Here is a 26164-nt window from a genome sequence, read left to right as displayed (position 1 = left end):
TTTCTAAATATAATGTATCCCAAAGCAAAACACAAACATCTTAGTTTAATAATGTACATACAAGCCTTTTTTAAGTATAAATGACAAGTTTTATTTAAAAAGTAATCGTCCTCATCATACATATATAATAAAGTATTCTAAAGCAGTCTTGGGGTTTTTCACATTATGTTTGGGGCCACATGTATTACTGCTCTCCTCCATTAAGTCGTGAGCTATTACACACCGGAATTTTTGCAAATAAGGTACTTCATGAGGCAGAATGTCAAGATTTAATTGCACAACTTATATTCATCTACAGAAATATTTCTCAGTTGTGAACTAATTACTATGCTTGGAAAATGCTAGCATCCTCATAAATATTTCGGTTAAATTACGGTGCAAAATGTTAATTTTACAAACTTTGAAAAAAGCACATTTTTGTGACATCTAAGCATTTCCCTGAGAGTATAAGGAATGTTATTCATGTAATGAAACATTTCAGCTACACTCGGGAAGACTCTTCATGAAGAAGATACCGCAGAGGTAAAGTACCTAAGAGGAGATGATAAGAAAAATCTGAGGCTTAGCCAGTGTGGCTCAGTTGGTTGGAGCATTATCGTGTGCACCCAAGGGTGGTGGTTTGATTCCCAGGTCGTGGGTTCGATCCCTGGTGGGGGAGCATGCATGAGGCAACCAATAGATGTTTCTCTCTCTCACCCTTCCTTCTTCTCTCTAAAATCAATAAAATAAAATATGTGGGTTTATAAGTGGTGTAAAAGAAACAACTATGGAAAGTAGGACCAGCTGAGAATTCACCCTGAGGAAGGAAGGGGTGAGATGTGACAGGGTTGCCCCTACCCCCAAAACATTATTACCCTTCTATAAATTGTTGGGATGCTTTTCCACTTTACTTTGAAGCATTGTCATTGTCTGTGAAAGGCATTGGGTTCTGAGGCATGACCTTGTAAAAAATGCAGCTACAGTATTGTGTAGCAACTGCACCATGCAGGTATTGGTGAGTTTCAGATGAGGGGAGGATGATCCCAAGTCATTCATTCTTTCTTGCAAAGGAGTTTGATCTGATTGTTTTCTTCTGATTACCACATATCAGCCTGATCACCACATGATATCAGGTATACTAAGAAAACTGATTGGTAGTAGGAAGGTGGATGGTTTTGGAATATGAAGAACCCCAGGAGGTAGAGAAGGCTAGGAGAAGGGCCCTGACCCAGGAAAGGAGGCCAGCAAACCTCACAGGAGTATACCTGGGCCCTAACGGCATTAGGGGATGGAAAGGGTTGCAAAAATGGAAGACCTTGTTCTTAGGAAAAGATATGGAATGTCTCTGTTTTCAGACAATAGAGCAAATCTAATAATCTACCACTTCGACAAACCATTACATTATTAGGGAATAGCTACAAATATTCTATAAGCAAGTACTTTATATTCTGGAAATCCAATCAAGAGGCAATGCTTTAAGGCTACACATTAAGGCTACCTGGATTATTGTGCAAGCAACAAAGACATTTTTTTGCAAAAGGTAACATAAATTAAACACTATTTCCACCTTAGGAAAAGCTATTATTAGCCAACTAGACATTCAAAATGGAATCTTAACTCTTATTCTATTACAGGGCAGATTATCACTCAAAACTGTCCATTTCAGAACACCAATAAATTCTCACATTTTTGTTGTCTTTTAAGTAAGGCTACACCAGAAAAAAAGACTTTTAAAGTAAACTTTTCTTTTGTGTTTAAAGTGAAATTTATTACAATACAATAAGTGCAAGTGTTATTAAAAAATGCTGGTTAAAATTATAAAGTGTCTATATAATTTTTCTAATATAAATATTGGAAATAATAACTTCAACAATTCTATATGTACACTGGAAACATAAAATCATGCACAAGGTCAAACTGTAACTTTGCATACTGTCCTTTTTGGGATCATTTTTATCTTCTTCTGGTCTCAGTATGATTCCAGAATATGAAGGGATATGCTAATTACTTAGATTACAAACTTAAAGGGTCAGTGTTTTGAATGTACATCAATTATCACACATTAACAATACTCTAAAATCACTGCTTTGACTATTCTGATTAAGTGGTTCTAATTCCCATATTTCCCTTTCTCTTGGACATCAAGTTGAGCTAGAAAAACTGTGATTATAGGATCCAGCATGACATGTATTCCTCATGATTCATTTAAAAGTGTCCTAAAGTATTACTATCTATATAAAAAGTCCTACAGGGCATAAAGGACAGTAAGTACACCAGCATGTAAGGAAAATTAAGCAGCTCACCCTCTGCTTGCTTACCTGGTTCCATGTCTCTATAGAAAGGAGGGACCAGAGCCATGAAGAAGCAAGGACCAATCAGAACTGCTGATAGTGTGTGTTTGGGAGGGGAGGAGGAGCAGCACAGGAAGGAATGGGACAGAAGTGTCAGATAATAAAGGGAAACTTAAAGCAGGGACTGGTTCCTGAGAACACTTCATAAATTTGAGGAACAGCCTATACATTATAGGTGAGGACATTTCACAAATACCAAAGAGAGTCTGAACTAGGCCTCAACATGTGGGCAAGTGAAACAATTTTCATAAACCAGCAGTTAACACCCAGAGAGGTTAAGGGGTTCAGCAAGGGGAAGTAAAGGAAACTCTGTATGATACTTAGTCCTCTATGACAGCGCTTCTCACCCAATTCACTTGGGGGTCACATCAAAATGCATTGGGTCTAGGGTGGGGCCTCAGATTCTTCATAGTAAGAATTCTTACTATGAAGAATCTGAGGCCCCACCCTAGACCCAATGCATTTTGTAGTAAGTGCCTAGGAGATGCCGATGCTCTTGGTCTATGGACCACACTCTGAGAAGCACGGGTCTACCACACAAAGAGGGAGCCACCTCTGTCTCTCTGAGTCACAAGTGTATCTTGAAATCCTGAGCAGAACTGAGACCTGCTCCTATCCAAGCACATCCCCAGGCAAAAGGTGTAGGTGCATTGCATATGTGAGCAGCTGGCTACAAGATTGTGTTAATACACTTTCTGAGAGCACCATGACTATATGAACAGCGAAGTAACATAATTCAACTTGAGTACATGGAGTGGTCTATTTGCTGGTAATAAAACAAATCTCTTTCTCATATAGTCCTCCTTAAAGTGAAAATGATATAAAAGTATAAAAAAACAGCATATTGAATTTCATAGCAAAAGGCCACATGTGCACACACATATAGTATGAATTATAAGAAATTAAATGTGTTTTATCAGAATATAGTGCTACCACTGCTCCCAGCTAAAATCATCTCCTCTTCCAAATACTAAGAAAAAACCTTGAATTGTAAGGAAAATGACTGCATTGCCTGCCAGCACAAGGCCACACGCTCCCCATTTGATCTGAAACACAAGAAAAAAGGATTAAATATTTACTTTCATCATATTACATTCTTTGCAAATCTGTTATTTTCTGCATTAGAAAAATTCAATGAAATATTGCATAAAACTGCTAAAAGGCTTAATGTAACAGGCAGGAGACAGTGAACTATTCAATAATTAGTCTAATTACTTCATGATGCTTGTTAATTAAGTCTAGTATCATCCGTAACATTTTCTCCATTAGGCATATTTCTTTACTTGCTTTCAGTAGACAATGATGGCCTTAAGTAAAATACATGCAGCATATTATAAAAGGTCCAATTGCAACATTGGGTACTGAAAGTTCTATACACATTGCCTTCTTTCACGAAAACAGGAATTAGAGAATTATGGATTTGTTTCTTTTCTAGGCAAGAAAAGATTTTTTAAAATAATCTGCAGGCAAATGAAAGCAGCTTTCCAGCAAGGCAGATGATTTTACAGAGGTACAGTTGGGGATGAGAGTTCCCTCTAGTGGGCATTTTTTGTTTTAATTTAACCAATAGAAAACATCAATGGAAGTTGCTTCATATAACATGATGTGGTAATGAAAGGTAAAAATAAAAATCTTTAGAGCCAAATTTAAGAAGTACTTAGTCCGAGGTATAAAAAGAATAAGGTCATGACAATCTTGCATTCAAACACCATTGATGCTTCTCTGTTATCTAGATAAGAGTTCAAACTGGTAGGACATTCAAAACCCTTCCTGATCAGGCTTCACCAACCTTTCTAACCTCAATCTCAATTACTCCTTTTTGCTCCATCATATTGGAGTACTGCTCTTTATTCTACATATTAATTGCATTTTCACAGTTGGATGCCATTCCATTTAACAGCCTTCCCTACTTTAATCAAAACCCAATTTACCAAAAACCACATCAAATGCCAGTTAGTATTTCTCTGAGTGCTCTCAAGGCATTCTGATACTGTTTTAATTACCACACAGTGCATTTATTATAAGCTTATCCATCAGGCTAGTTTCTGTGTTCTTTGGGAACAGAGACAGCATCTGGCTCTTATTCCTGGTGTCTGACAAATAGCAGATGTTACAAAAATATTTACTAAATGAATAAATAAGACTTGTACATATCTGATATTCAATGTCCCAATAAGTTTCATGAAACTGAAACAGTATGTAATTGGGGGAATAAAAATAAAGAGTATAAAACATCACCATTTAAAAAAATAAAAAAATAAAGAGTATAAAAGACAGTGAATGTCGAAGAATAGAATAAATATACCCACAATGTGTTCTATATTCACTCTATTTTCTAATAGCTATATAGTTAGTTGTCCCTCAACATATACCTACTATGTTGACTTGAGAATTGTGTCCATGATCCTATTGAAGAATTTAATATGATATTGTGGTACTGTGTTTTATAATACTACTAGAGGGCCAGTGCATGAAAATTCATGCACTGGAGGGGGAGGGTCCCTCAGCCCAGCCTGCCCCCTCTCACAGTCTGGGAGGTGACCCAGTGATCAGGGGAAGGCGATGCCCCCATCACATCTCTGCTGCTGGCACTGTTGGCAGCGCAAGCCTTGGCCGGCCCTGGTTACCTGAGCCTTGGGCAGCCAGCCACCATCCAAGGCTTGCCTGTGCTTCGGGCTGGCCCTGGGCGGCTAGGGGGCAAGGGGACTGGGGGACTCTGGAGGCAGGCAGGGCTGAGGGGACTGGGCGCCACCATCTTTGAGGGCAGGGCAGTCAATTAACATATTCCCTCCTTATTGGCTGTGGGTGCTACCATCTTGGTGACGGCATGAGGGTCAATTGGCATATCCCCTCTTTATTAGATAGGATATATTTGATCTTCTCCTTTCTGGAACATAGTCCTAAAACACCTGGAATTTCCTAAGTGATAACAGTGATAAAGGTGACTTTTATTATGTTAATACTAGCGGCCCGGTCACAAATTCCTGCACCAGTAGGGTCCCTTGGCCTGGCCTGCAGGATCGGGCCGAAACCACATTCCCCAAGGAGTTCCAGATTTCAAGAGAGTGCAGGCCAGGCCAAGGGACCCCACTGGTGCACAATCAGGGCCTGGGAGGGACACAGGAGGTTGGCCAGCTGGGGAGGGCCTGTAGGAGGGCTCCAGAGCATATCCAGCCCATCTTGCTCAGTCCCGATCTGCTGGACCCCAGCAGCAAGCTAACCTACCAATAGGAGCATCTGCCCCCTATGGTCAGTGCATGTCATAGTGACTGGTTGACCAGTTGACTGTCTGCCCTGCCTCATAGTGAGCAGTTGAGCAGCCTTAGCATATCATTAGCATATTACACTTTGATTGGTTGAACAGACGACCGGACACTTAGCATCTTAGGCTTTTGTTATATAGGATGGTGACTTTTATAAAGTACCAAGGGATGGGAGCTGGTTGCTAGAAAGGCCAAGCATGTGCTTAGAGGGACAAAACTTTTAGTCCCACTCTCCCTTGACCTTTGGGGAAGGGAAAGGGGGACTGGAGATTGATTCAATCACTAGTGGCCAATGATTTGACTGATCATGCCTATGTTATAAAGCCTCCATAAAAACCCAAAATGAAAGTATTTGGAGAACTTCCAGGCTGGTGATTGGGGCATAGTGACACATTCTGGAAACTCCTCTATGCAGCTCTCCCATCAGGCTGTTCTTTTTATAATTAAACTAGTAACACAGTGAGTAAATGGGTTTCCTGAATTCTGTGAACAAATCAATTAAACAGAAGATAAGGGTCATGGGGACCTCTGATCTATAACTAAGCAGTCAGAAGCACAAGGGACAACCTGAACTTTTGATTGGCAACTGAAACAGAGGGCAGTCTTGTGGGACTAAACCCTTAACACGTGGGATCTAATACTGTACTATTTCTGGATAGACAGTGTCAGAATCGAGATGAATCGTTGGACACCCAGCTGGTATTAGAGAATTGCTCGTTGGAGGTGTGGGGGAAACTCCCACTCCACACACATTTAAATTGGGTGATCAGGACTCATTTATATGTTCAATTTGAAACTAGAAAAGTATTGTTATTGTAGTCTCTATGGAATGCCATTAAGATAAAAGGCAAGGACTTAAGAACAATTCCAGATAATAGCTTAAAGTAGAAAAAGCAAGAAGTCATTTGGCCTGGCTAAAAGTTATAAGAGAAACTAAGAAAGCATTATGCAAATATGGCTAAGATATTGTTAGGTAGTTCTAAAATGTAGACTAGATTAACTGAAAATATGCCTTTGACTATTAAGTCTAAGCAATGAAAATGAAATCGTGGTCCAGACATAGGCCTTTGACGTAAACTCAGTAACAACTGGGCCAAACAATAGAGAACAAAACTCACCACAGCCACACGAGCAAGAATAACAGGAAATCCAAAGGCAGAAACAACAATTCCAGTAGTGAAAAAATATGCCAGTTCCCGACAGGCACTGCTTGTTGCATCAGAGTCATACGTTGCTCTTTTGGCAATGAAATGAGGAATGGGAGAGATGGCGTGAAATATCAGGACGAACAAGGGCCAATAAACACTGTTGGTTGGACCCAGGAGAAATGCAAAAAGAAAAGTTACAGTTAAGACATTCTACTGTTTCAAAGTTGATATTATTTCAAATGAAATACAGTATATTTCAAGAATCACCTAACAGCCCAGCCAGATTGGCTCAGTGGTTGAGCACTGACCCATGAATCAGGAGGTCATGGTTTGATACCAGGCCAGAGTACAAGCCTGGGTTGCAGGCTCGATTCCCAGGGGGGGGCCAGCAAGAGGCAGCCAATCAATGATTCCCTCTCTCCCTCTTCCTTCCACTCTGAAATCAATGAAAACTTTTCTTTTTAAAAAAGAATCACCAAACGATATTGTTAGGTTTTTTAGAAATTTTCTAGCTCAAAGCCATTATTGGACAAGTGAGGAAACAGACACAGATTGGAAAAAAGGACTGGACTAGACCCAGCTGCTTCCTGACATACCCACAGCAATGAGCTCTTAATTCTTCTTAGAATACAATAAGTTTTCTAAAGAAAATCTATGTTCCCATTTACAGGAAGCCGTTGTGGACAAAAAAAAGGGGGGTATATACAAGTTCAGTGATGAAAAATAATCTCACAGGAAGATCTGATCATAAAATCTTAAGTGGTGGGTAGTCACGCTCCAGGCATATAACTTTATTTTTTTTCAAATACAGTTTGTTTGTTTTTTATTGATTTCAGAGAGGAAGCAGGAGGAAGATAAGAGATAGAAACATCAATGATGAGAGAATCATTGATCTGCAACCTCCTGCACGACCCCCACTGGGGATCAAGCTCACAACCCTGGCATGTGCCCTGACTAGGAATCAAACTATGACCTCCTCGTTCATGAGTCGACGTTCAACCACTTACCACACTGGCTGGGCAGCATATAACTTCTTTAGTGAAAGATTTATCTTTGCCTTAAGCAAGCCCTGTCTATTTTTCTGTGCATACAGGTTAATACACATTTGAAATAAGCATAGCTTCCCTCAAGAGAGCACATAATCTTGTTAACTGTACCTTGTTTTCTCCCAACTTCAGCTAATCTTCCTTGCATTCCCTCCTTAATGACAAATGCATAAAAGAAACTGCAAAAACTATTATTCTTCCGAGCATTTGAGATCTTGCTTTCCAGCAATTGTCAGTTTTGGCTTAAATAAAGGCTTATAAAAGTTCTCCATAGATTTAGACATTTCTTACATCAACAATATAAATTATAAATGCCTCAAAACAAAATTTGGGTCCAACTGCTTTTTTACACATTAGTGAGTTTTTCTCATCGCCAAAGGTCTCTGTTTGTGTCTGTTTGTGTCTACATGTAAACACTGAAAATGTGAGATAATTTTCTACCTCCGGATGGTATTATTAAAATTAATTTAAAGGCAAGCACTTGTGATTGGGTATTTTGAAATTCTCAGAAATATAGAAACTAACTCAAATGCTTTGTAAGTTCACATGATCTAAGATTAACCCTTAGTAAATAAAAGCTAGTTTAAGTTTGTTGGTTTAAGTAGAACAGACATGTCTTTTGAGTTGATATTTTAAATATAATAGTTATATTATGTTTTATCCAGGGTTTTGTAAAAATAAGTCCATGTTAATAATTGACTTTTACATCTATGAAATGTTTCTAGAGTTTATAAAATGTCTTCATAAATTTGACTTCTTAGATTTCATTGGAAATTAAGGTTTTAAGGGTTAAAATCTCAACATATGTAGGAATAACTTTACTGTGCTCCAAAATGAACCCTGGAACAACTCAAAAAGATCTGTTCTCTCTTCTTACAACAGGGACGTTTTAAACTAATCAGGACTGTTTTTTTATGTTAAATTGCATGGGAAGCACTGTAAAATAAGTGATGAAAGACTTCTAGGGTATGCTACCAGGGTGAAAAATGGCTGTAAGTAAAATGAATAGTTGGGGATATGGGAAACCCAAGATAGCTACTTGGTTCTTTGAGGCTCCCTGGCAAACACCATTTTTTCCAGTATTTGTACATTCCTTCATGCCTCATAGTGCATTCAAGCTGGACTTAAGATTAGATGAAGGAACTTATGAGCTGACATTATTGAAAGGAGACAGCTTACACTATTGTCAAGGTTTGATAAAGTCACTACCAGACAATGCCAAATAGGTAACGGCTTCCTTTCCCAGGAAGCAACCAGAAGACAAAGACTAAGAATCATTAACTACCACTAAGAGATTTTGTTTACTGGAAAGGACATCAAATAAAACTCACTTTCCAACCTCACTGGAAGGGACCTTATCAGCACCTAACCACGAAAAGACATCTACCCATCTCTGATACTTGCCTCCGCCTACAACAGACATCAGAGACTCCTCTAGAATTAGAAGCCACTGATATCAAAGATAGACAGCTATCCCAAAACACTGACAAGGCCTGTGTCTGTATATCTCCAGATCAATGCTAAACTCAGAAAACAGTTTGTTTTTACCTGTATGCTAATGATATCCTATCTAATCTAATAAAAGAGTAATATGCAAAATTAACCATCACTCCGCTATACCCACAAGCCACGCCCACCAGCCAATCAGGAGCAAGTATGCAAATTAACCCAACCAAGATGGCTGCAGCCATGGAGAGAGCAGGAGGGAGGCTTGGGTTTCCCCGGCAATGGAGGAAGCCAAGCTTTCCGCACACCCTGACCAGCCCAGGCCTCCACTTAAGACTACAAAGTTTCAATTATAGAAGATAAATAAATCCCAAAAAAATGGCAGCAGCCACGGAACTGGAGAGAGCAGGAGGCTAGGGTTGCCCCCAGCTATGGAGGAAGCCAAGCTTCTGGAGCCCTGGCCTGCTTTGGCCTCCGCTTAAGGCTACAAAGTTTCAATGATAGAAGATAAATAAATCCCAACAAAAATGGCTGCTGCCACAGAGCGAGCAGAAGGCTTGGCTCTGCTCCAGGCTACAAAGTTTCAGTTGTAGAAGATAAATAAATCCCAGATACCAGGGCCTCCGCTTGGGTCACCGGGGGGCTTGTCCAGCCTGCAAACCATCACAGGCCCCTCGCCCAGGCCACCCCACGGGAACCCCCTCCCTGATCCGGGACACCCTTCAGGGCAAACCAGCCGGCCCCCTCCCATGCACCAGGCCTCTATCCTATCTAATAAAAGAGTAATATGCAGACTGACCATTACTCCAACACACAAGATGGCTGCCCCCATGTGGTCAAAGATCCTACCCCCATGTGGACACAAGATGGCCACCACAAGAAGGCCAGCAGGGGAGGGCAGTTGGGAGGGACCTGGCCTGCAAGGGAGGGCAGTTGTGAGCGATCAGGCCAGCAGGGGAGGGCAGTTGGGAGGGACCAGGCCTACAAGGGAGGGCAGTTGGGGGTGATCAAGCCTGCAGGGGAGGGCAGTTAGGGTTGTCCAGGCCAGCAGAGGAGGGAAGTTGGGGGCAAACAGGCTGGCAGGGGAGCAGTTAGACATTAATCAGGCTGGCAGGGGAGTGGTTAGGGGGTGATCAGGCTGGCAGGCAGAAGCGGTTAGAGGCAATCAGGAAGGCAGGCAGGCGAGCAGTTGGGAGCCAGCAGTCCTGGATTGTGAGAGGGATGTCCCAGATTGGAGAGGGTGCAGGCTGGGCTGAGGGACACCCCCCCTCCATGCACAAATTTCGTACACTGGGCCTCTAGTGTTACAATAATACTAAAGGCCCATTGCACAAAGATTCGTGCAATAGGCCTTCCTTCCCCTGGTTGCCGGCACTGTTCTTCCTCTGGCACCTGGGACCCAGGCTTTCACTCCAGCCGCAGCGAAGCCAAGCCTCTTCGGTCTTCAGTCGTCGTCAGTCTTCGCTCAGGCCAGAGCCTTCAGTCTTTGCTCTGCGCCTGTGTATGCAAATTAACCCGTCTTTGTTGGGTTAATTTGCATACTCACTCCTGATTGGCTGGTGGGCGTTGCGGGGTTATGGTCAATTTGCGTATTTCTCTTTTTATTAGTATAGATACTTGTTCTTTGGGTTTTGCTAATAGTCCAACTGCTTATGATTACTGAAGATGTATATGATAATACTCTTTTATAGCTATATACATGTTATACTAAATGAAAAATACAGAAAAATGAAACAGACAGCAAAACTTGGATCATGATAGTTCACAGGATAGAAATGATCCAGAGTATTTTTTGTAATGAAGGCTCATAAGACCTAACTTCCATTTACCTGATCTTCACTTATGGAAAAATTTGGTCTCAATTCACATCTCATGGTTATATTGCCCCATCCCCAATGGTCCACCATTTCAATACAATAACCACCAACCCCTGTGTCCTTTACCCTTTATTCTTCCTAACACTTCTACCTCTGATAGCATGTGTATTTTACTTTATTTTAAATATTTTTTTATTGATGAGAACCATCAATTGGCTTCCTCCTTCACCCTCCTACTGGGGATTGAGCCCACAACCCAGGCATATGCCTGACCAGAAATCAAATCAGCAACCTCTCGGTGCATGGGACAATGCTCAACCAACTGATCCACACCAGCCAGGGCAGCATGCATATTTTAAAATCTGTTTATCGTCTGTCTTGCACTCTGAAATACAGACTCCAACAGAGCAGGACTCTTGTTTTCTTATTTCTTAATCCCCAGTTCCCATAACAGCAGCTGGAAAACAAACAGCAAGCACTCAACCAACACTTGTGAATAAAGAAATTTATCAAATGTTCCCTCCCAACTCCGCCTGACAAACTCTCATTTATCCACCAAGTCTCGGCTAAAAGACAACTTCTGTACAGCCCTCCCTAACTGTCCCGGGGAAACTCTGATACTCTGATGCACTTTCTCAAAGCTCTCACTGTACTTTTCCCATATCTCCACTACAGCTGTATTACTAACTGGATAGTTTACCTGTCTCTCACTCAATGTAAGCTCCTTGAGGACAGGACTATGTCTCCTCATTTTTTTTTTTTTAATATATTTTTATTGATTTCAGAGAGGAAGGGAGAGGGAGAGATAGAAACATCAATGATGAGAGAGAATCATTGATTGGCTGCTTCCTGCACATACTGGGGATTGAGCTCGCAACCCGGCCATGTGCCCTTCATCGGAATTGAACCCGGGACCCTTCAGTCTGCAGGCCAACGCTCTATCTACTGAACCAAACCAGCTAGGGCACTGTCTCTTCATTCTTGCATTCCCAGCTGATCCAGAGAAGGTATTCAGTAAGTGCTTATTAAATGAATATATCAATTTTAAAAAAAGCTTTTCTCTGCACAAGTACAACTGACCCATGAAGGGATTGGGTTCATAATTTGGGCTTCACTAACTCACTGGTTGGAGTTTGGTGTTAAATTGACCAAACTCCCTAACACTCATGACACATACACACATACACACAAAATAGTGACAAAGACACAAAAAGAATAGTTTTTTTTTTTTTAAATAACTTACCCATAATCCTCTAAGGCACATCCCAGCATAAGAAAAGTCAGTCCAATAGCCCCACTGAAGGACAATAACACAAGAGCTGTGGAAGACAAAGCCAAGCGTTACAGCTTCCAGGTCAGCGGTTGCCAGGTGCTGGTGTGGTAGGGAAGGAATGAGAAGTGACTACATTGGGTACAGAATGTCTCTTGGGGGTGATGACATGTTTTGGAATTAGATAGTAGTGCTGGTTGTGAATATATTTTTTTAAAAAAACACACACAGAATTTAACATTTTAAAAAGGTTAATTTTGTGGTATGCGAATATATCTCAATAAAAAAATTTTAATTAAGAAAATTAAGTCCACAATTTAAGCAAATGTAGCAATTTACTTATTTCATTAGTTGATGTGACATTCGACTAGCGTATCATCGCCTATGCCCACCATTTTTAAATCATTCGGTGGAGAAAGGTCTCAAGAATTTCCAGTACCCAACCTCTATCTACTGTATTAATTCCCTCTATATCTGTCAGGAAAGGGCAGCCAGCCAGTCTGTACAACTCCAGTGAAAGGAAACTCACTAGCACCTGAGGCAGGACATTTCATTCTGACAGTTTCTAAACGTTGAAAACCTTCTTTCCTTAAATTATATACAAACCTTCTTCTCTGAAATATATACACTTTGATCATTTTTGCCTCCCCAAAGCTTAGTACTTTAAGTATTTGGAGATTGTCTTCATAGAAAATTATTCTCAACTACCAAATAAAATATTTATTCCTGGCATCTATAGGACACTAATCTCTGAGGGGAAAGGAACACATCTGTCCTTATGCTGCTAACGAGTTAAAAAATCTTGAGCTCTAAGTCACCAACATTTGTTCAAATCTTCTCTGCCAACAACTGGTTGTGTGACGTTGTGTAGAAGCTAAATTTCTCTAAATCAGATTTCTCACCTGTAAAATAGTAATAATGGTACCACCTAATTAGGGACCTTAAAGTAATTAAATGAGATAATCTATGTAAAGTGCTTGGCAAAAGGAGGGATTCAATAAGTAAATGTTGATTGATGTAGGTATCAGCTCATTTTAGCAATGTTCTTTGAAATGGCATATATCAGAAGCATAGGACATTATATTATCCAAATATCCTTCTGAAAAAAATACCTAACACTCAAAATCAGTCACTGGTTAAACTAACCAACATTCTCATTGCTTACTGTTACATTAAGAGATTTGGAGGGCAAGTTTTATAGGAAGATGCCAAAGTGCTTTTAAGAAACACCTAGAAGTAGGTAGGTATTAGAGGACAAGGAAAGAATAATTTTAATTTGTATATTTTTCCATTTAGTAGATGTCACTTTTTAAAGAAAAATGTACAAAAGTAAGTTTTTATGTATTGTCTCATTAAGGAGAATCTCTTCCTAGTTGGCTTTGTCCCCTCCCTGTGCCTGACCATCTATCTGTACTGCTTCCTTCTCCAGGACAGTTTTCAAAGCTAGGGACTGCAGACCTCTTCTTTCTGGTCTGTGACATCAATCCCTCAAGGTTCACAACTGTATATCCCTGGTTGATTCTTTTTAGTCCTTTTTTTTTCCCCCCCAGAAATTGCATCCTCTCTGCCTCTTAAAGTTGGAGCTGACCAGGATTCCAACTTCATCTTTTTTCACTCTATACTCTTGTTGAGATGAAGCGTTCCACCCAAAGCTCCCCAGCTCTGCAAGGGTCTGGCCACATAAATGCTGCACCTCCAACTCCAATCTTGTCTTCTCCATCTGAGTAGCCAACAAGGACCTCAAATTCAAGATGTGAAAAACTGAACATCCCCACTCCCTCCCCCAACACACACATTTCTTCCCTTTGAAGGTTCTATCTTGAAACACCAACACCATCATTGTACTCTGTCCTCTAGAAAAACAGCAAATCAAGGTGACTCAATCTCCCAGACCTCACTCCTATAGACTAAAAGCTTGTATGCCAGCCCCTCAACCCTCAAAACTCATGTTAAATCCTAAGGCCTAGTGTGATGGTATTGGGAGGCGAGGCCTTTGGGAGGGGATCAGCCCACAAGTGCAGAGCCCTCATCAATGGGATTAGTGCCCTCAGAAGCGACTCCAGAAAGCTCCCTTACCCCTTCCACCAGGTGAGGAATCAGCAAGAAGATAGCTATCTATAAACCAGGAAGCAGGCCCTCACATCAAATCAGCTGGCATCTTGACCTTGGACTTCCCAAACTCCAGAACTAAGAAAGTAAATTTTTGTTTAAGCCACCCGCTTCATAGCAGCTTGCTTCTCTTGAACCCTCTGCTACTGCCCTAGAGCAGGCCCTTATCATCCCATGCCTAGCTCTAATCATCTCTTCCAATCCACCCTCCACACAGCAGACAGTGAGCTCTCAAATATACAAAGCTGGTGTCACCCCTTCACAGTTGCTTTCATAGCCGACACGTTGTTCTGGCACTTGAGGATCAGCGTGGTCTGATCCGTGACTGCCTCACTCTCCCAGTAAGATCCAGTCATAATAACACAGATGAAGCTCCTGGTGAAGAGAACAGGTGTGCTCTTTCATGCCCTCTGATCTGTGTCACATGCTGTTCTCTCCACTTGGAATAAACTCTATCCTCACTGGAGCCTTTGCCAGGTGAAGCCTTACTGATCCTTTTCGCTTCCATTCAAGGATTGCCTCTTCTGTAGAAATGGTCCTCCTCATCCCCAAAGCAGGGTCAAGCGATCCCATCTGTACTAGTTACTAGGGCTGCTATTAACAATGTACCAGCTGAGTGGCTCAGAACAATAGAAATTTATTTCCTCCAGTTCTGGAGGCTTCATGGTGTCAGGAAGGCGTCGGTGTCCTTCATGGTGTCCATGTCCCAGTGGCTTCAGGCAATCTTTGATGCTCCTTGGCTTGCAGCTGCCTTACTCTTCTTTCTGCCTTCAACTTCATATGGTATCTTTCTATGGTGTCCCTACATGTCTCTACGTCCAAACTTCTCTTACAAGAACAACAGTCCTTGGGTGAGGGCCCAATCAAATCCAATATTAACTTAACTTGATCACATGTGCAAAGACCCTATTTCCAAAAAAAGTCACCTTGACAAGTCCTGGGGAGTCAGAACATATCTATTTGAGAGACATGATTCAACCACAACACCATCTTTGTGCTCCCACTGTATCTGAGCATGCCTTAGCTAGGAAAATAGTAACTATTTCCAACTCCCTTGCCCAACAATTTCCCATGTATCTTTTTATCCCAAGTCTCAGGCACACAGTAATCCCTGAGTTAACTACAAAAGCTTCCTTCCCTTAATCCTTTTCCATTTCAAAACCTAGCTTCCTTCACCATTTCTAACACATTCACACATAAACATTATTATTTGATAGTTTCTGGGCATGACTAAACAGTGCAATAAAGATACTACCTTGGTCAACTGTTTTCTGCGCTGGCTTCAAATGGCTGTATTACCCAGGGGTCACTGTCCAAATAAATCATGTTTACTAAACTGATGTCGAATATAAGGTCACCCAGAAATAATGATAAAATTTGTCTGCTGCCAATAGCTCACACGCTCAGATAAATTTCATAGTGAACATACCCATGCGTGCAAATATGTTGTATACAAGTTTACAGCAGGTGGGGAGATCTTTGGGTACACATTTTAAAGGAAACAGGAAAGAAACAAGTTATGCCCTCTATTCAAAAGATTACAAATCTAATGGTTTCCTCCCCAAATAACAGGAAACCTTCCAATAACCTCTCCCAACGTTGGCATCCCCCAGTCCTCTGGAGGCATACAGATAAGGGAAACGGTGTTCTTGGTACCCCCGTTTTATCAACCGCACCATTCAAAAACACATACTGCACAAACACCCCTTTCTTGTCTGTCCAAAGATGAAAGTAACGATAAAATTCCACCTAATTTGCTCTCCACGATTACGAGAAAGGCAGCATTTCTGGGTGCTTTCCATGAACACCCGCCTGCAGTGGACTCGGCCTCACTGGAAAAAATCATCAAGGAACAGGAGGATTAGGTGTCCCAAAGCCGAGAACACTGCAGACAAAGGCTCGCGGAGCGGCAGGAAGAAAGAGAAGGGGCGTCCGGGTGGACAAGTCAGGAAGTGGGAACCTCGTTAAAAACTCGGCGGTGCGGGGTGTGGGGGGACCTTCCGAGGAGCTGAGGAGGAGCCGGGAGGGGATGCTCCGGGCGGGCCGGGTCCCCCAGACGGGCACCGCTCCCCGCGAGGGCTCGGCCAGGGGCCTAGCAAAATAAAACAGGGCTGCGGTTCCCCACACACCCTCCACCCGCAACCCAAGACGCGAAGGGGATGGGCGCGCGCATTGCCACCCGGAGAGGCGGGGTGCGCGGCGGGTCTAGGGGAGGCCACTCCCCGCCCACGCGCTGAAAGCACAGCTCCAAGTTTAAACAGGAGCGGCGAGCCACGGCCACGGCCACGGCCGCAGATGTACCTTTAATGCCCGCCATGTCTCCCGAGCTGGGGCCGCGGCTGCTTCCGGTTTCCAGCCACAGCCCCGCCCACGCCCGGCCAGGGGCGGTACCGCGGGTCGAGCCCACCCCCACCACACAGACACACAGAGCCCCGCCCCATTACGCCCGTAACACCGCCCCCATCTCGCATAGCTCCTCCCCCAGCTCACGGAGCTGGGCGCCTGCCTCCTGATCCACATCCTGGGCCATCCTGCAAAGCCACTAGCTCAGTCACCCCCACCTTGCACCGTGATCTATCTCCTAGGCAGCCGTGGGCAAACTACGGCCCGCGGGCCGGATCCGGCTGTTCTATCCCGTTCTCTTGCTCTCCCCTCCGCTCCTTTACTTTGAATTTATATTAGTTCACACAAACACTCCATCATGCTTTTGTTCCGGCGCTCCCGTCCAGTTTAAGAACCCATTGTGGCCCTCGAGTCAAAAAGTTTGCCCACCCCTGTTAGGGCCTGAGCCCAACTCAGAGGGTCATTTTGCAGAGCCCTGTCCCTCTTCGATTGCTTTTGCTTAATTTTCAACAAAACTTAAAGATAAAGAGTTTCATGGGAACCCAGGGTTTCCCTGGCTACTTGAGAAGCACAAATGCTCACCCCCACCACCTTTCAGATTCCTGACGGTTTACTTTTTCAAAACTGTATACTGAGCATACTATAGTCTCAACACATGTTTAATTACCTGTTTAGTTTATTTTCCTCGCTCCTCCCATGTCTCCTCATAGATGGAAGATATACTTATTAAAACTCCCAGGATCAATCCCACTGCTTTAGCATGCAAATGAAGCTTTGAAACCCATCAATATTCTAGCTAGGAGACCAGGATTTCTATGCTGATTCTTTTTGAAACAGTATTCACGTAGCATGATCAAACTGTGTGTGCCATGGGGCAAGGGTGGCAGTTGGGGTGGTTAGAGTATAAATGCAGAAATCCTGTCAGATTATATTTTGGTACAAATGTGTTCTATGCTTTCCATATTCTTTGCCCATAACTTTTTAAAAATGTAAATCATGTCAGGAGGTATAATTCAAGCTTGTCATTATATTCCTACGAGTGCAAAAATAACAGATTTCTACAAATATTTTTGAGCCTTTTAATATACATTACAAATATTTTAAACCAATCACATTTTGTGTGTAACATATTTACAAAACAAAAATATATTACAATAAATATGAATGAATGAAACGGCGAATTTGACCAACAAGAAGCTCTGTCACAACCAGATATTTAAAAGGAATGCAAAAACCTGTTGGTCTGCATATGTTAAGGGTTTTAAGATAAATAGGGGTCCAGAGTTATAACGTATTTGGAAAAGAGATGGGGGACCCAAAATTAAGTTAGGTAAGATTCCTTCTCATTGCTAAATACATAATGTTTAATGATGTTTTAAACTGTGAACAGTGATGAATTATCCAAACATGATACAAAGTTAATATAGTTCTATCATTTCAAAATGTACGTGGCATTCACATATCCTTTTAATTATTATCATTATATACTGTAGTTCACACAATATCTACAAATGTGAATGAGAAAAAAACCAAGTCACAGCAACATGTCTCACATTCCAATTTTAAATAAGACAAGCACATACTGGATCAAACATTATTTTATAATATGTTAATAAATAACACCTAGTTTGTTATGGTTACCTTGAACAGTTTATAGCTGTATATTTAAAAAGAACATTTTTTGCGAGTTTCACATTGTCAGTAAAAAGTAAAATAGAAAACAAATCTTTTTAACAAAAAAAAAAGGAAAAAAAGAGTTCTACATGGAACATAAAGCATTTTTTTTTCTTTTTTCTAATTTGGAACATAAGCATTTTGACATGCTGCTTCTCTGGTACAGTTTGCCACAAGAAAATTAAAATAGAAAAAAAAATGATTGTCTTGGAAAACAATTTTTGAAAGCTTTTCACAATATTAGCATGGAATCTTTCTGCCCATCTGCTTTGCATACGTATACTATGCTCACTGTGTACGTGTGCATCAAAGAGATCTACTACAGTCACAGGATAACAACTGCTTACCTCTTAAAACCACAAACAGCCAAAACAGTGAACTGAAATCCAACCCATTTAAAGTCTGTAAAGGTTTCATTCTTGCTTTGCTTTCACAGATGTCCCTGTGTGAATGCTGTTCCTGTGGATCTCCAACAACTTTTAAAACAACACCCCACTGATAATACAAGGAATTCAGTTTACCAACTGGGGAGAGGAACCTAAAAATCTTGACAAGCCATCTGACTGGGTCTGAAGGTCAGCCCAGCTTCCTCACTGCAACTGTACCTGTCAGGTTACTAGTGTTCAGTGTTGTCTTCTACTCTCCCACCACAACCACTCACAAACCTAGAGGACATTCAGTCCCCTCTCGAGATCAGTCCTGATAACTTGTGAATGTGCCAAACTGCTTTACGACAAGCTAAGAACATGTTCTTGGCTAAGCAAAAGGAAGAGCATTAAGCCTAATGGCAAAATCATAAGTTTCTTTCAAATCAGGTTGAGTTGTTGTTATGGTATTAAGACTTTTTTCATTAAGCAACCAGTTTTCTAAAGGGAAAGGAAGGTAGCAGCCTACCTTTCTGACCAGGGATTAAAAATTTTTACAGAGTCCCTATTTTCTTTATCCAACATTTTCTCTAATTTTAAGAGTTTGTGGTCATCACTGGATTGTAGTATAATCACTTCCCACAATTCAAGTTCACTTGCATCTGTTAGTCCTCTTGACCAAAAGTATAGAGTGTTATGTTAAAGACCATAGTAAATGTCCATTAAAAAAACAACAACAAAAAATTCAGTGGTTGAATTCCTGGAGTCTAAAGCCGTTGCTCGAATTATATCTTTCCAAGAAAATCTAAAAACCATTAGTTAAAATCCTTCATGTAATCCTGTTATCATAACTTCTGCTCATTAATCTATTCCCAGACAATGAGATGGGTGTTATGCTTCTGGTGGCCTCTGTTTTCCATTTCCCCACAATATGCTGAGTAGGCTCCTCAAAGGGCAGGCTGGAATGTTGTAACTCTGCAAGGTCAGCTGACTAAAAAGTCCTCTCCTGCTTTGGACCTTTTATGGTGGGGACTTGAGAAAACAAACATCCACATTCCTTATCAATGAGGAAGTAATTCACGAGTAATTTAACAGTTTAGTACTGGATACATGTTACTGGAGTTTTTGGTTCATCTTTGAAAACCTCAGAACTGTGACATACACTAAGCATTAGCACAGGTCTGCAGCAGAGATGGAAGAGCTCATAAATTAATACAAGGGCTTTGGGCCTTGATTTTCAAATTCAGACCAGGCATCATTGAGCTCCATGAAAATCATCTTTGCATATTGTTCATAGGGTTGCCCAGTAGCCTATAGAAAAAACAAAACACACATTAGATACCACAGACCAGAATTTTATTTATATTAAATTTCACTGCTAATATGTTGGCTCTATGTTACTGAAATGTTTTCTATGAAGCCATTTCTCCTCTTACAGCCCAATCTATGTGACCCTAATTACTACGACCTCCACAGTATCCCTTCTCCCTAGAAATTCAGATATGGTAGATCAATGAGTAGATAACAGAGAACTTACTGGGCAGCAAAAGATTTTTCTCTATTCTCTAGAAGTTTTTCAGAATTATCTACCAAATGACAAAGGATTATGACAACCTGTCTCCAATTCATTGTATTTCTAAACTCCCATTTTCCCGTTTCTAAATGTAGCTAAATTCTTGGAGATCCAAAAATCAGTCACTGGTGAATCCTATTCCTCTCTAAGGAAAGCCCCCATTCCATTGTTTGTAATATGTAGTGTGATTTTATTTATCCACTTTATAAAGTTTGCTTAAATACTGGATTTTAGCCCGTGAACTTTATTTTATCATATAAATGGCCTAATAACCAGCAAATTGAAAGTATGATGTTTTGCCCAGCTGGTGTTGCTCAGTGGTTGTGCATCAACCCATGAACCAGGAGGTCATGGTTCAATTCTGGTCAGGCATATACCCGGGTTATGGGCTCGGGCTCCAGTGTGGGTGTGCAGGAGGCAGCCGGTCAATGATTCTCTCTCATCCTTGATGTTTCTCTCTCTCACTCTCCCTTCCTCTCTCAAATTAATAAAAGCAATGTTTTAAAAAAAGAAGGTATGCTGTTTTAATGCATGTTTATAAACTAATGAAATGAGGAGCAAACAGGCAATACAATAGGGTAGGTTATGCTCACTTTGTCTGGATGCACCACCAGCACAGCCCGCCTGTACACCTTCTTCACCTGCTCTGGCGTTACCAGGTCTGCCATGCTGACTGGCTTCCACTTGGTCTCCCCAGCCCACAGCACAGTGTGCATCGTGGAGAGAAGTGCTCTGATATTTCTCTCTTTGCCTTCAATCCATTCCAGAATCTGTAAATGCAGGGGAATTAAGAAATTCAGAAGGTCTCTATTGGGACTCTCAGGAATCCCTCCTGCTCCTGCAACATCAAAGTACCTGAGGCCCCCTGCGTACTCCATGCTACTTCTTCTACCTGGAAAGCTTTTCCACCTCCACTTCCTGCCTTCTTTTTTTTTGGTTAACTCTTCATCATCTTTCAAAAGCCTGCTGAGGAATTTCATACTGTTCCCCTTTGAGAGTCTGAATTCCGTCCGCTCTGCCCCACCCCAGAGTGAATTATTCATTCCTAAAGTATACACTCCATGGGGACATACACCATGTCTATTTTGGTCTCTGCTATCCAATTCTGTCTGGTACAGTATCTGGCATACTAATATACGGTAAAATAAATGCCCCTTAAAAAAAGAAAGAATTTCTCCAGGCTACTTCCTTAAATATGTTTTTATCATAATACTAGAGGCCTGGGGCACGAAATTCGTGCATGGGGGACTCCCTCAGCCTGGCCTGTACCTTCTCCAATCCGGGACCCCACAGGAGATGTCCGACTGCCAGTTTAGGCCCAACCCCTGCGGGATCTGGCCTAAACCAGCAGTCGAACATCCCTCTCGCAATCCAGGACCCCTGGCTCCTAACCGCTCACCTGCCTGCCTGCCTGATCACCCTGAACCCAATCTGCCTGCCTGTCTTATGCCCCTAACTGCTCCCCTGCCTGCCTGATCACCCCTAACTGCCTCTGCCTGCTGGCCTAATCACTCCTAACCGCCTCTGCCTGCTGCCTGGTCACCCCTAACTTCCCTCCCCTTCCAGCCTGGTCACCCCTAACCACCTCTGCCTCAGCCCCTGCCACTGTGGCTTTGTCCAGAAGGACATCCAGATGGATATCTGGTCTAATTAGCATATTACCCTTTTATTATTGTAGACTAGAGGCCCGATGCACGAAATTCGTGCACGGGGGGTGGATGTCCCTCAGCCCAGCATACACCCTCTCCAATCTGGGACCCCTTGAAGGATGTCCGACTGCCCGTTTAGGCCCGATCCCACTGGGATCGGGCCTAAACGGGCAGTCAGACATCCCTCTCACAATCCAGGACTTCTGGCTCCCAACCACTCACCTGCATCTGCCTGATTGCCCCTGACCGCTTCTGCCTGCCAGCTTGATCACCCCCTAACCACTCCACTGACAGCCTGATCGACACCTAACTGCTCCCCGGCCGGCCCGATTGCCCCTAACTGCCCTCCCCTGCTGGCCTGGTCATCCCTAACTGCCCTCCCCTGCCAGTCTGGTCGCCCCTAACTGTCCTCCCCTGCAGGCCTGGTCCCTTCCCAACTGCTCTCCTCTGCTGGCCCAGTCCCCCCCAACTGCCCTCCCCTGCAGGCCTGGTTCCCCCCAACTGCTCTCCCCTGCAGGCCTGCCCCCCCGAACTGCCCTCCCCTGCAGCCCTGGTCCCCCCCGCAACTGCCCTCCCCCGCAGGCCTGGTCCCCCCAACTGCCCTCCCCTGTAGGCCTGGGTCCCCCCCAACTGCCCTCTCTTGCTGGCCTGGCCTCCCCCAACTGCCCTCCTCTGCCAGCCTGGTCACCCCCAACTGCCCACAACTGCCCTCCCCTGCCAACCATCTTGTGGTGGCCATCTTTGACCACATGGGGGTGGCCATCTTGTGTCTTGGAGCGACGGTCAATTTGCATATTACTATTTTATTAGATAGGATGTGCCACACTTCATTGCAATTGTCTGTGTGTTTGTCCTTCCCTACCATGAGGCAGAGCTGTTTGAGGAAAGGTACTATTTCTTACATAACACTGTTTCTCAGAAACCAAATAACTCTCCTGGCACAGAATAGAGCTCAAAAAGGTTTGTTAAGCCCAGCTGGTTGAGCATCAACCTATGAACCAGGAGGTCATGATTCGATTCCCATCAGGGCACATGCCCAGGTTGAGGGCTCAATCTCCAGTGTGGGGCATGCAGGAGGCAGCTGGTCAATGATTCTCTCTCATCATTGATGATTCTATCACTCTCCCTCTCTTTTCCTCTCTGAAATCAATAAAAATATATATTTTTAAAAGGTTTGTCAAATGAATTCATCCATTTAAACATTCATTCAAACTATTCATAGCTTGGATATTCATATTTTGAACAAATGGGGTGATTAATTTAGTGGGTTTGTAACAATGCCTCAGCACTGAGCACATGGCAGGAGCTCAGAGCACATTTTTCATTGAATGAATGGTTTAGTCAAGGTTAATGATGGCGACTCTCCTAAATGACTAAATACCCTGTACCAACTATAAAACCAAGCGTGGTTTAACAGACAGACAGGACTTTCTTTTACAGAAAATTGTCAGTTTGCCTAATGAACAAAAGTTATCAAGATGAAGCACAAACTTTTTGGAAGGAACATAAAGCTTCTGTGATGTTATGTGAAGAGAAAAGCAAATACAAACAAAGGATTTTCTGCTGTACTTAAAAATGTATCCTAGAATCTAAATATACATCTTCAACTAATGTTCAAATCTGTCTGCAAATGTGTTATATTTTTCCAAATGATTGACTGGCTGTATTAGTCCTTTGAAGCAGTAACAGATCGGACCCTCATCTTCCAGTTTGTTGCAGTGGCAGCATATGTAATATTTTGTCACATAGGAACTGGACCTCTCCCTCTATGAAGGGCATTCCTATTCTCTGGATGTTTATAAGCTCTTCCACTACCTCACACAACTCATCAACATAACCACTCTTTTCTTTCCAAGCCAACCTGGGTCCCCTTGTCCACACAACATCCTCATCTATGAACTATCATCTGTTTCCTCATCTGTGAAATAAAGCAGTTAGAAGAGCTGGTTTTCAAACTTTAAAAAAAAAAATGGAGAAACATTCTTTTTCTCCAAGTTAAATCTTCTTCGACTTCCAGAATCGGAAAACAGATAAAAGCAGAACTGCTCTGGTTAAAAGTGGAGGAAAGCACTATGGAAGGTGGGGACTAGGAACCGGATAGCTACACACACACAACCTTGTCATACAGGATAATCACACTGGGCCAGGGACTCACCTTTAATTTCTCAGGATCCATTTCCTTAGCCATTTCTTCCTTTCTCATCTCAGCTATTGTTCGAGGCCCCTTTTTGTCTTTGTGTGCATTGAAACCTTGACCAGAAAGTAGGTCTTCAAAGTCAGCTGCTTTTTGTTTCCCTTCTGCAATATAATTTTTTTTAAAAAATCATTATACTTTTTACCCTTAAACAAAGTATCAGACCATTGTCTCCTAACACTTAGAATCTTCAAGTTGCTTTCACATGCATAAATCTCCTTAATACTCACATTTACCCTGTGGGTAGAATATAAGACTTCCATGCTCATTTTATAGATGAGGAAAATGAAGTCTAGGGAACTGAAGAGATTTTTTCCAGAATCATATACCATGTCCATGGCAAAGCTAGGACTTGAGGCTAGATCATTAGACTAAATCCAATTCCATAATTCTGTTTCCACTGTACCATCTATGTATAGATGAGGGTAATATTGATTCTCCCCCACGCTCTCTCCCAGTCATACAACTCGTTAGTATCTATGATGGCACGAAGTCTGGGTCTTGGTGCTTGAAATCCATGCATGCCACCACTTTCCCTCCTATAACCAGCTGACAGTTTTAGTCCATCATAGTGGTCTTTTTCTCCAAGTCTGGTGGTGGCCTCAATCGTTCTCATTCTGTTTGGAGAGGCAGCCTAGCTGGTGGTGCAGAGACTCTGGAGACAGACTCCCTGGGGTCTGAATTCCAGCTCTGCTACTTTAGCACTGTTACCTTGAGACAAGTTACTTATCATCTCCATGCCTTACCTCATCTGCACAGTCTGTAGTACTTACCTCATAGGGTTGTGTGAGAATTGATGTTAGCATTTTAAAGTGCTTAGAACAGTACCTGGCTATTAAATATTTGTTAAATTAAAACAAAACAGAGCCCTAGCAGGTTTGACTCAGTGGATGAGCATCGGCCTGTAGCCTGAAGGGTCCTGGGTTTGATTCCGGACAAGGGCACATGCCCAGGTTGCAGATTCGATCCTCAGTAGGGAGCTTGCAGGAGGCAGCCGATCAATGATTCTCTGTAATCATTGATGTTTCTATCTCTCTCTCCCTCTCCCTTCCTCTCTGAAATCAATAAAAATATATTTATTTAAAAAAAACAACAGGACCAAAACACAGCAGTCCATGCCATCGATGCCATTAATGCGCAGCAACCAAAGTTGGTATCTGAATTGAAACCCATTTGCCATCTCTATCCTGTAAGGCCCTCTATACACACATTCACACATGTACACACTGAGACTAGGGATTTTGCCTGTCCTGTTCACTACTGTATCCACAGTGTTTTCTACACTGAAGATGCTCCATAAATATTTGCTGGTGAAGACACTCACCACACATCTACTCAAAATAAAAACGGGAAGGAAGCCACAAGACTCATGGAATTGTCCAAAGAATATCCACCGCTCACCAAAGAACAAACGTGATGTTACCTGTTCCCAATAAAAGAGTCCCTATCATGTTAGTGTTGTGAGAAGCCACCTACATCATGACCAGTAGAGTGTGGCAGTTAAGAGCAGACTTTCTGGGGCCAAATCACTTGGGACCAAATCTTAGCTCTGTCACTTACAAGTTGTATGAATTTAGGAAATTACTTTATCGAGCTCTGTCACAGATTCCTCACCTACAACATAGGGTTAGTTTTGAAGATTATATGAAATAATCCATGAAAACTGTTTAAAATGGCAATTGACACAATGTAAGTAAGTACTAAATAATTGTTAGTTACTGCTACTAGGAAAAGTAGAATTTCTCTCTATGGATTCCATAGAGGGAAAGGCCTGTTTCCTCAACATGTCCCTAAACATTTCATTCCTGGGTATGATCAGGTCAACTGGAATGCAAAATGTATCATACCAGGCCTTAACAAACTCAAGTTTAACCACCCCTGCTATGCAAAATGTTTTTACTTATCAATAATCCCATTCAAAAGTTAAAAATAAAAAT

At 42.1% G+C, this 26164-nt stretch overlaps 2 protein-coding genes across 7 annotated transcripts in view; both read right to left on the bottom strand.

The window, feature by feature from the left end:
* Positions 1–1729: 1729 nt before the first annotated feature.
* Positions 1730–16793, bottom strand: LEPROT (leptin receptor overlapping transcript). 3 transcript variants are annotated; one of them, XR_013960006.1, is made up of 5 exons: positions 16731–16783; positions 12294–12369; positions 6712–6898; positions 3080–3376; positions 1730–2714 (listed from the first exon to the last, which is right to left on the bottom strand). XR_013960006.1 is itself a non-coding variant. In XM_080657537.1 (4 exons), exons 1-4 carry the CDS (start codon positions 16744–16746, stop codon positions 3260–3262), a joined length of 396 nt encoding a protein of 131 aa, XP_080513663.1. In that variant the 5' UTR covers positions 16747–16783; the 3' UTR covers positions 2808–3259. The 3 variants fall into 3 exon arrangements, 1 of the variants encoding a protein (XP_080513663.1); XR_013960005.1 differs by having other exon boundaries at positions 1736–2714; positions 2985–3376; positions 16731–16793; XM_080657537.1 differs by lacking the exon at positions 1730–2714 and having other exon boundaries at positions 2808–3376.
* A 1319-nt stretch (positions 16794–18112) lies between these two features.
* The window catches only part of DNAJC6 (DnaJ heat shock protein family (Hsp40) member C6), a 146221-nt gene continuing 138169 nt past the window's right edge, over positions 18113–26164 (bottom strand). For all 4 annotated transcript variants that reach the window (XM_080654563.1, XM_080654564.1, XM_080654562.1 and 1 more), the window contains exons 17-19: positions 24189–24331; positions 20978–21154; positions 18113–20122 (exon numbers count right to left, since the gene is read on the bottom strand). In XM_080654563.1, coding sequence (XP_080510689.1) covers positions 20021–20122; positions 20978–21154; positions 24189–24331 — 422 coding nt within the window. In that variant the 3' untranslated portion in view covers positions 18113–20020. The remainder of the gene's footprint in view (positions 20123–20977; positions 21155–24188; positions 24332–26164) is intronic.

Source organism: Plecotus auritus (genome assembly GCF_963455305.1).
Source record: "Plecotus auritus genome assembly, chromosome: 2".
Classification (NCBI taxonomy): domain Eukaryota; kingdom Metazoa; phylum Chordata; class Mammalia; order Chiroptera; family Vespertilionidae; genus Plecotus; species Plecotus auritus.
The sequence above is the reverse complement of the archived record's forward strand: the minus strand, read 5'-3'. Positions and strand labels throughout refer to the sequence as shown.

Bases quoted from the DNA above. Each gene is read 5' to 3' on its own strand.
- LEPROT (XM_080657537.1), bottom strand. The intron at 6,899-12,293 runs GTAAGTTATTTA...TCCAACCAACAG, and splicing joins TGTGCCTTAGAGGATTATGG to TGTTTATTGGCCCTTGTTCG. The intron at 3,377-6,711 runs GTGAGTTTTGTT...CTTGTGTTTCAG, and splicing joins TTCTTGCTCGTGTGGCTGTG to ATCAAATGGGGAGCGTGTGG.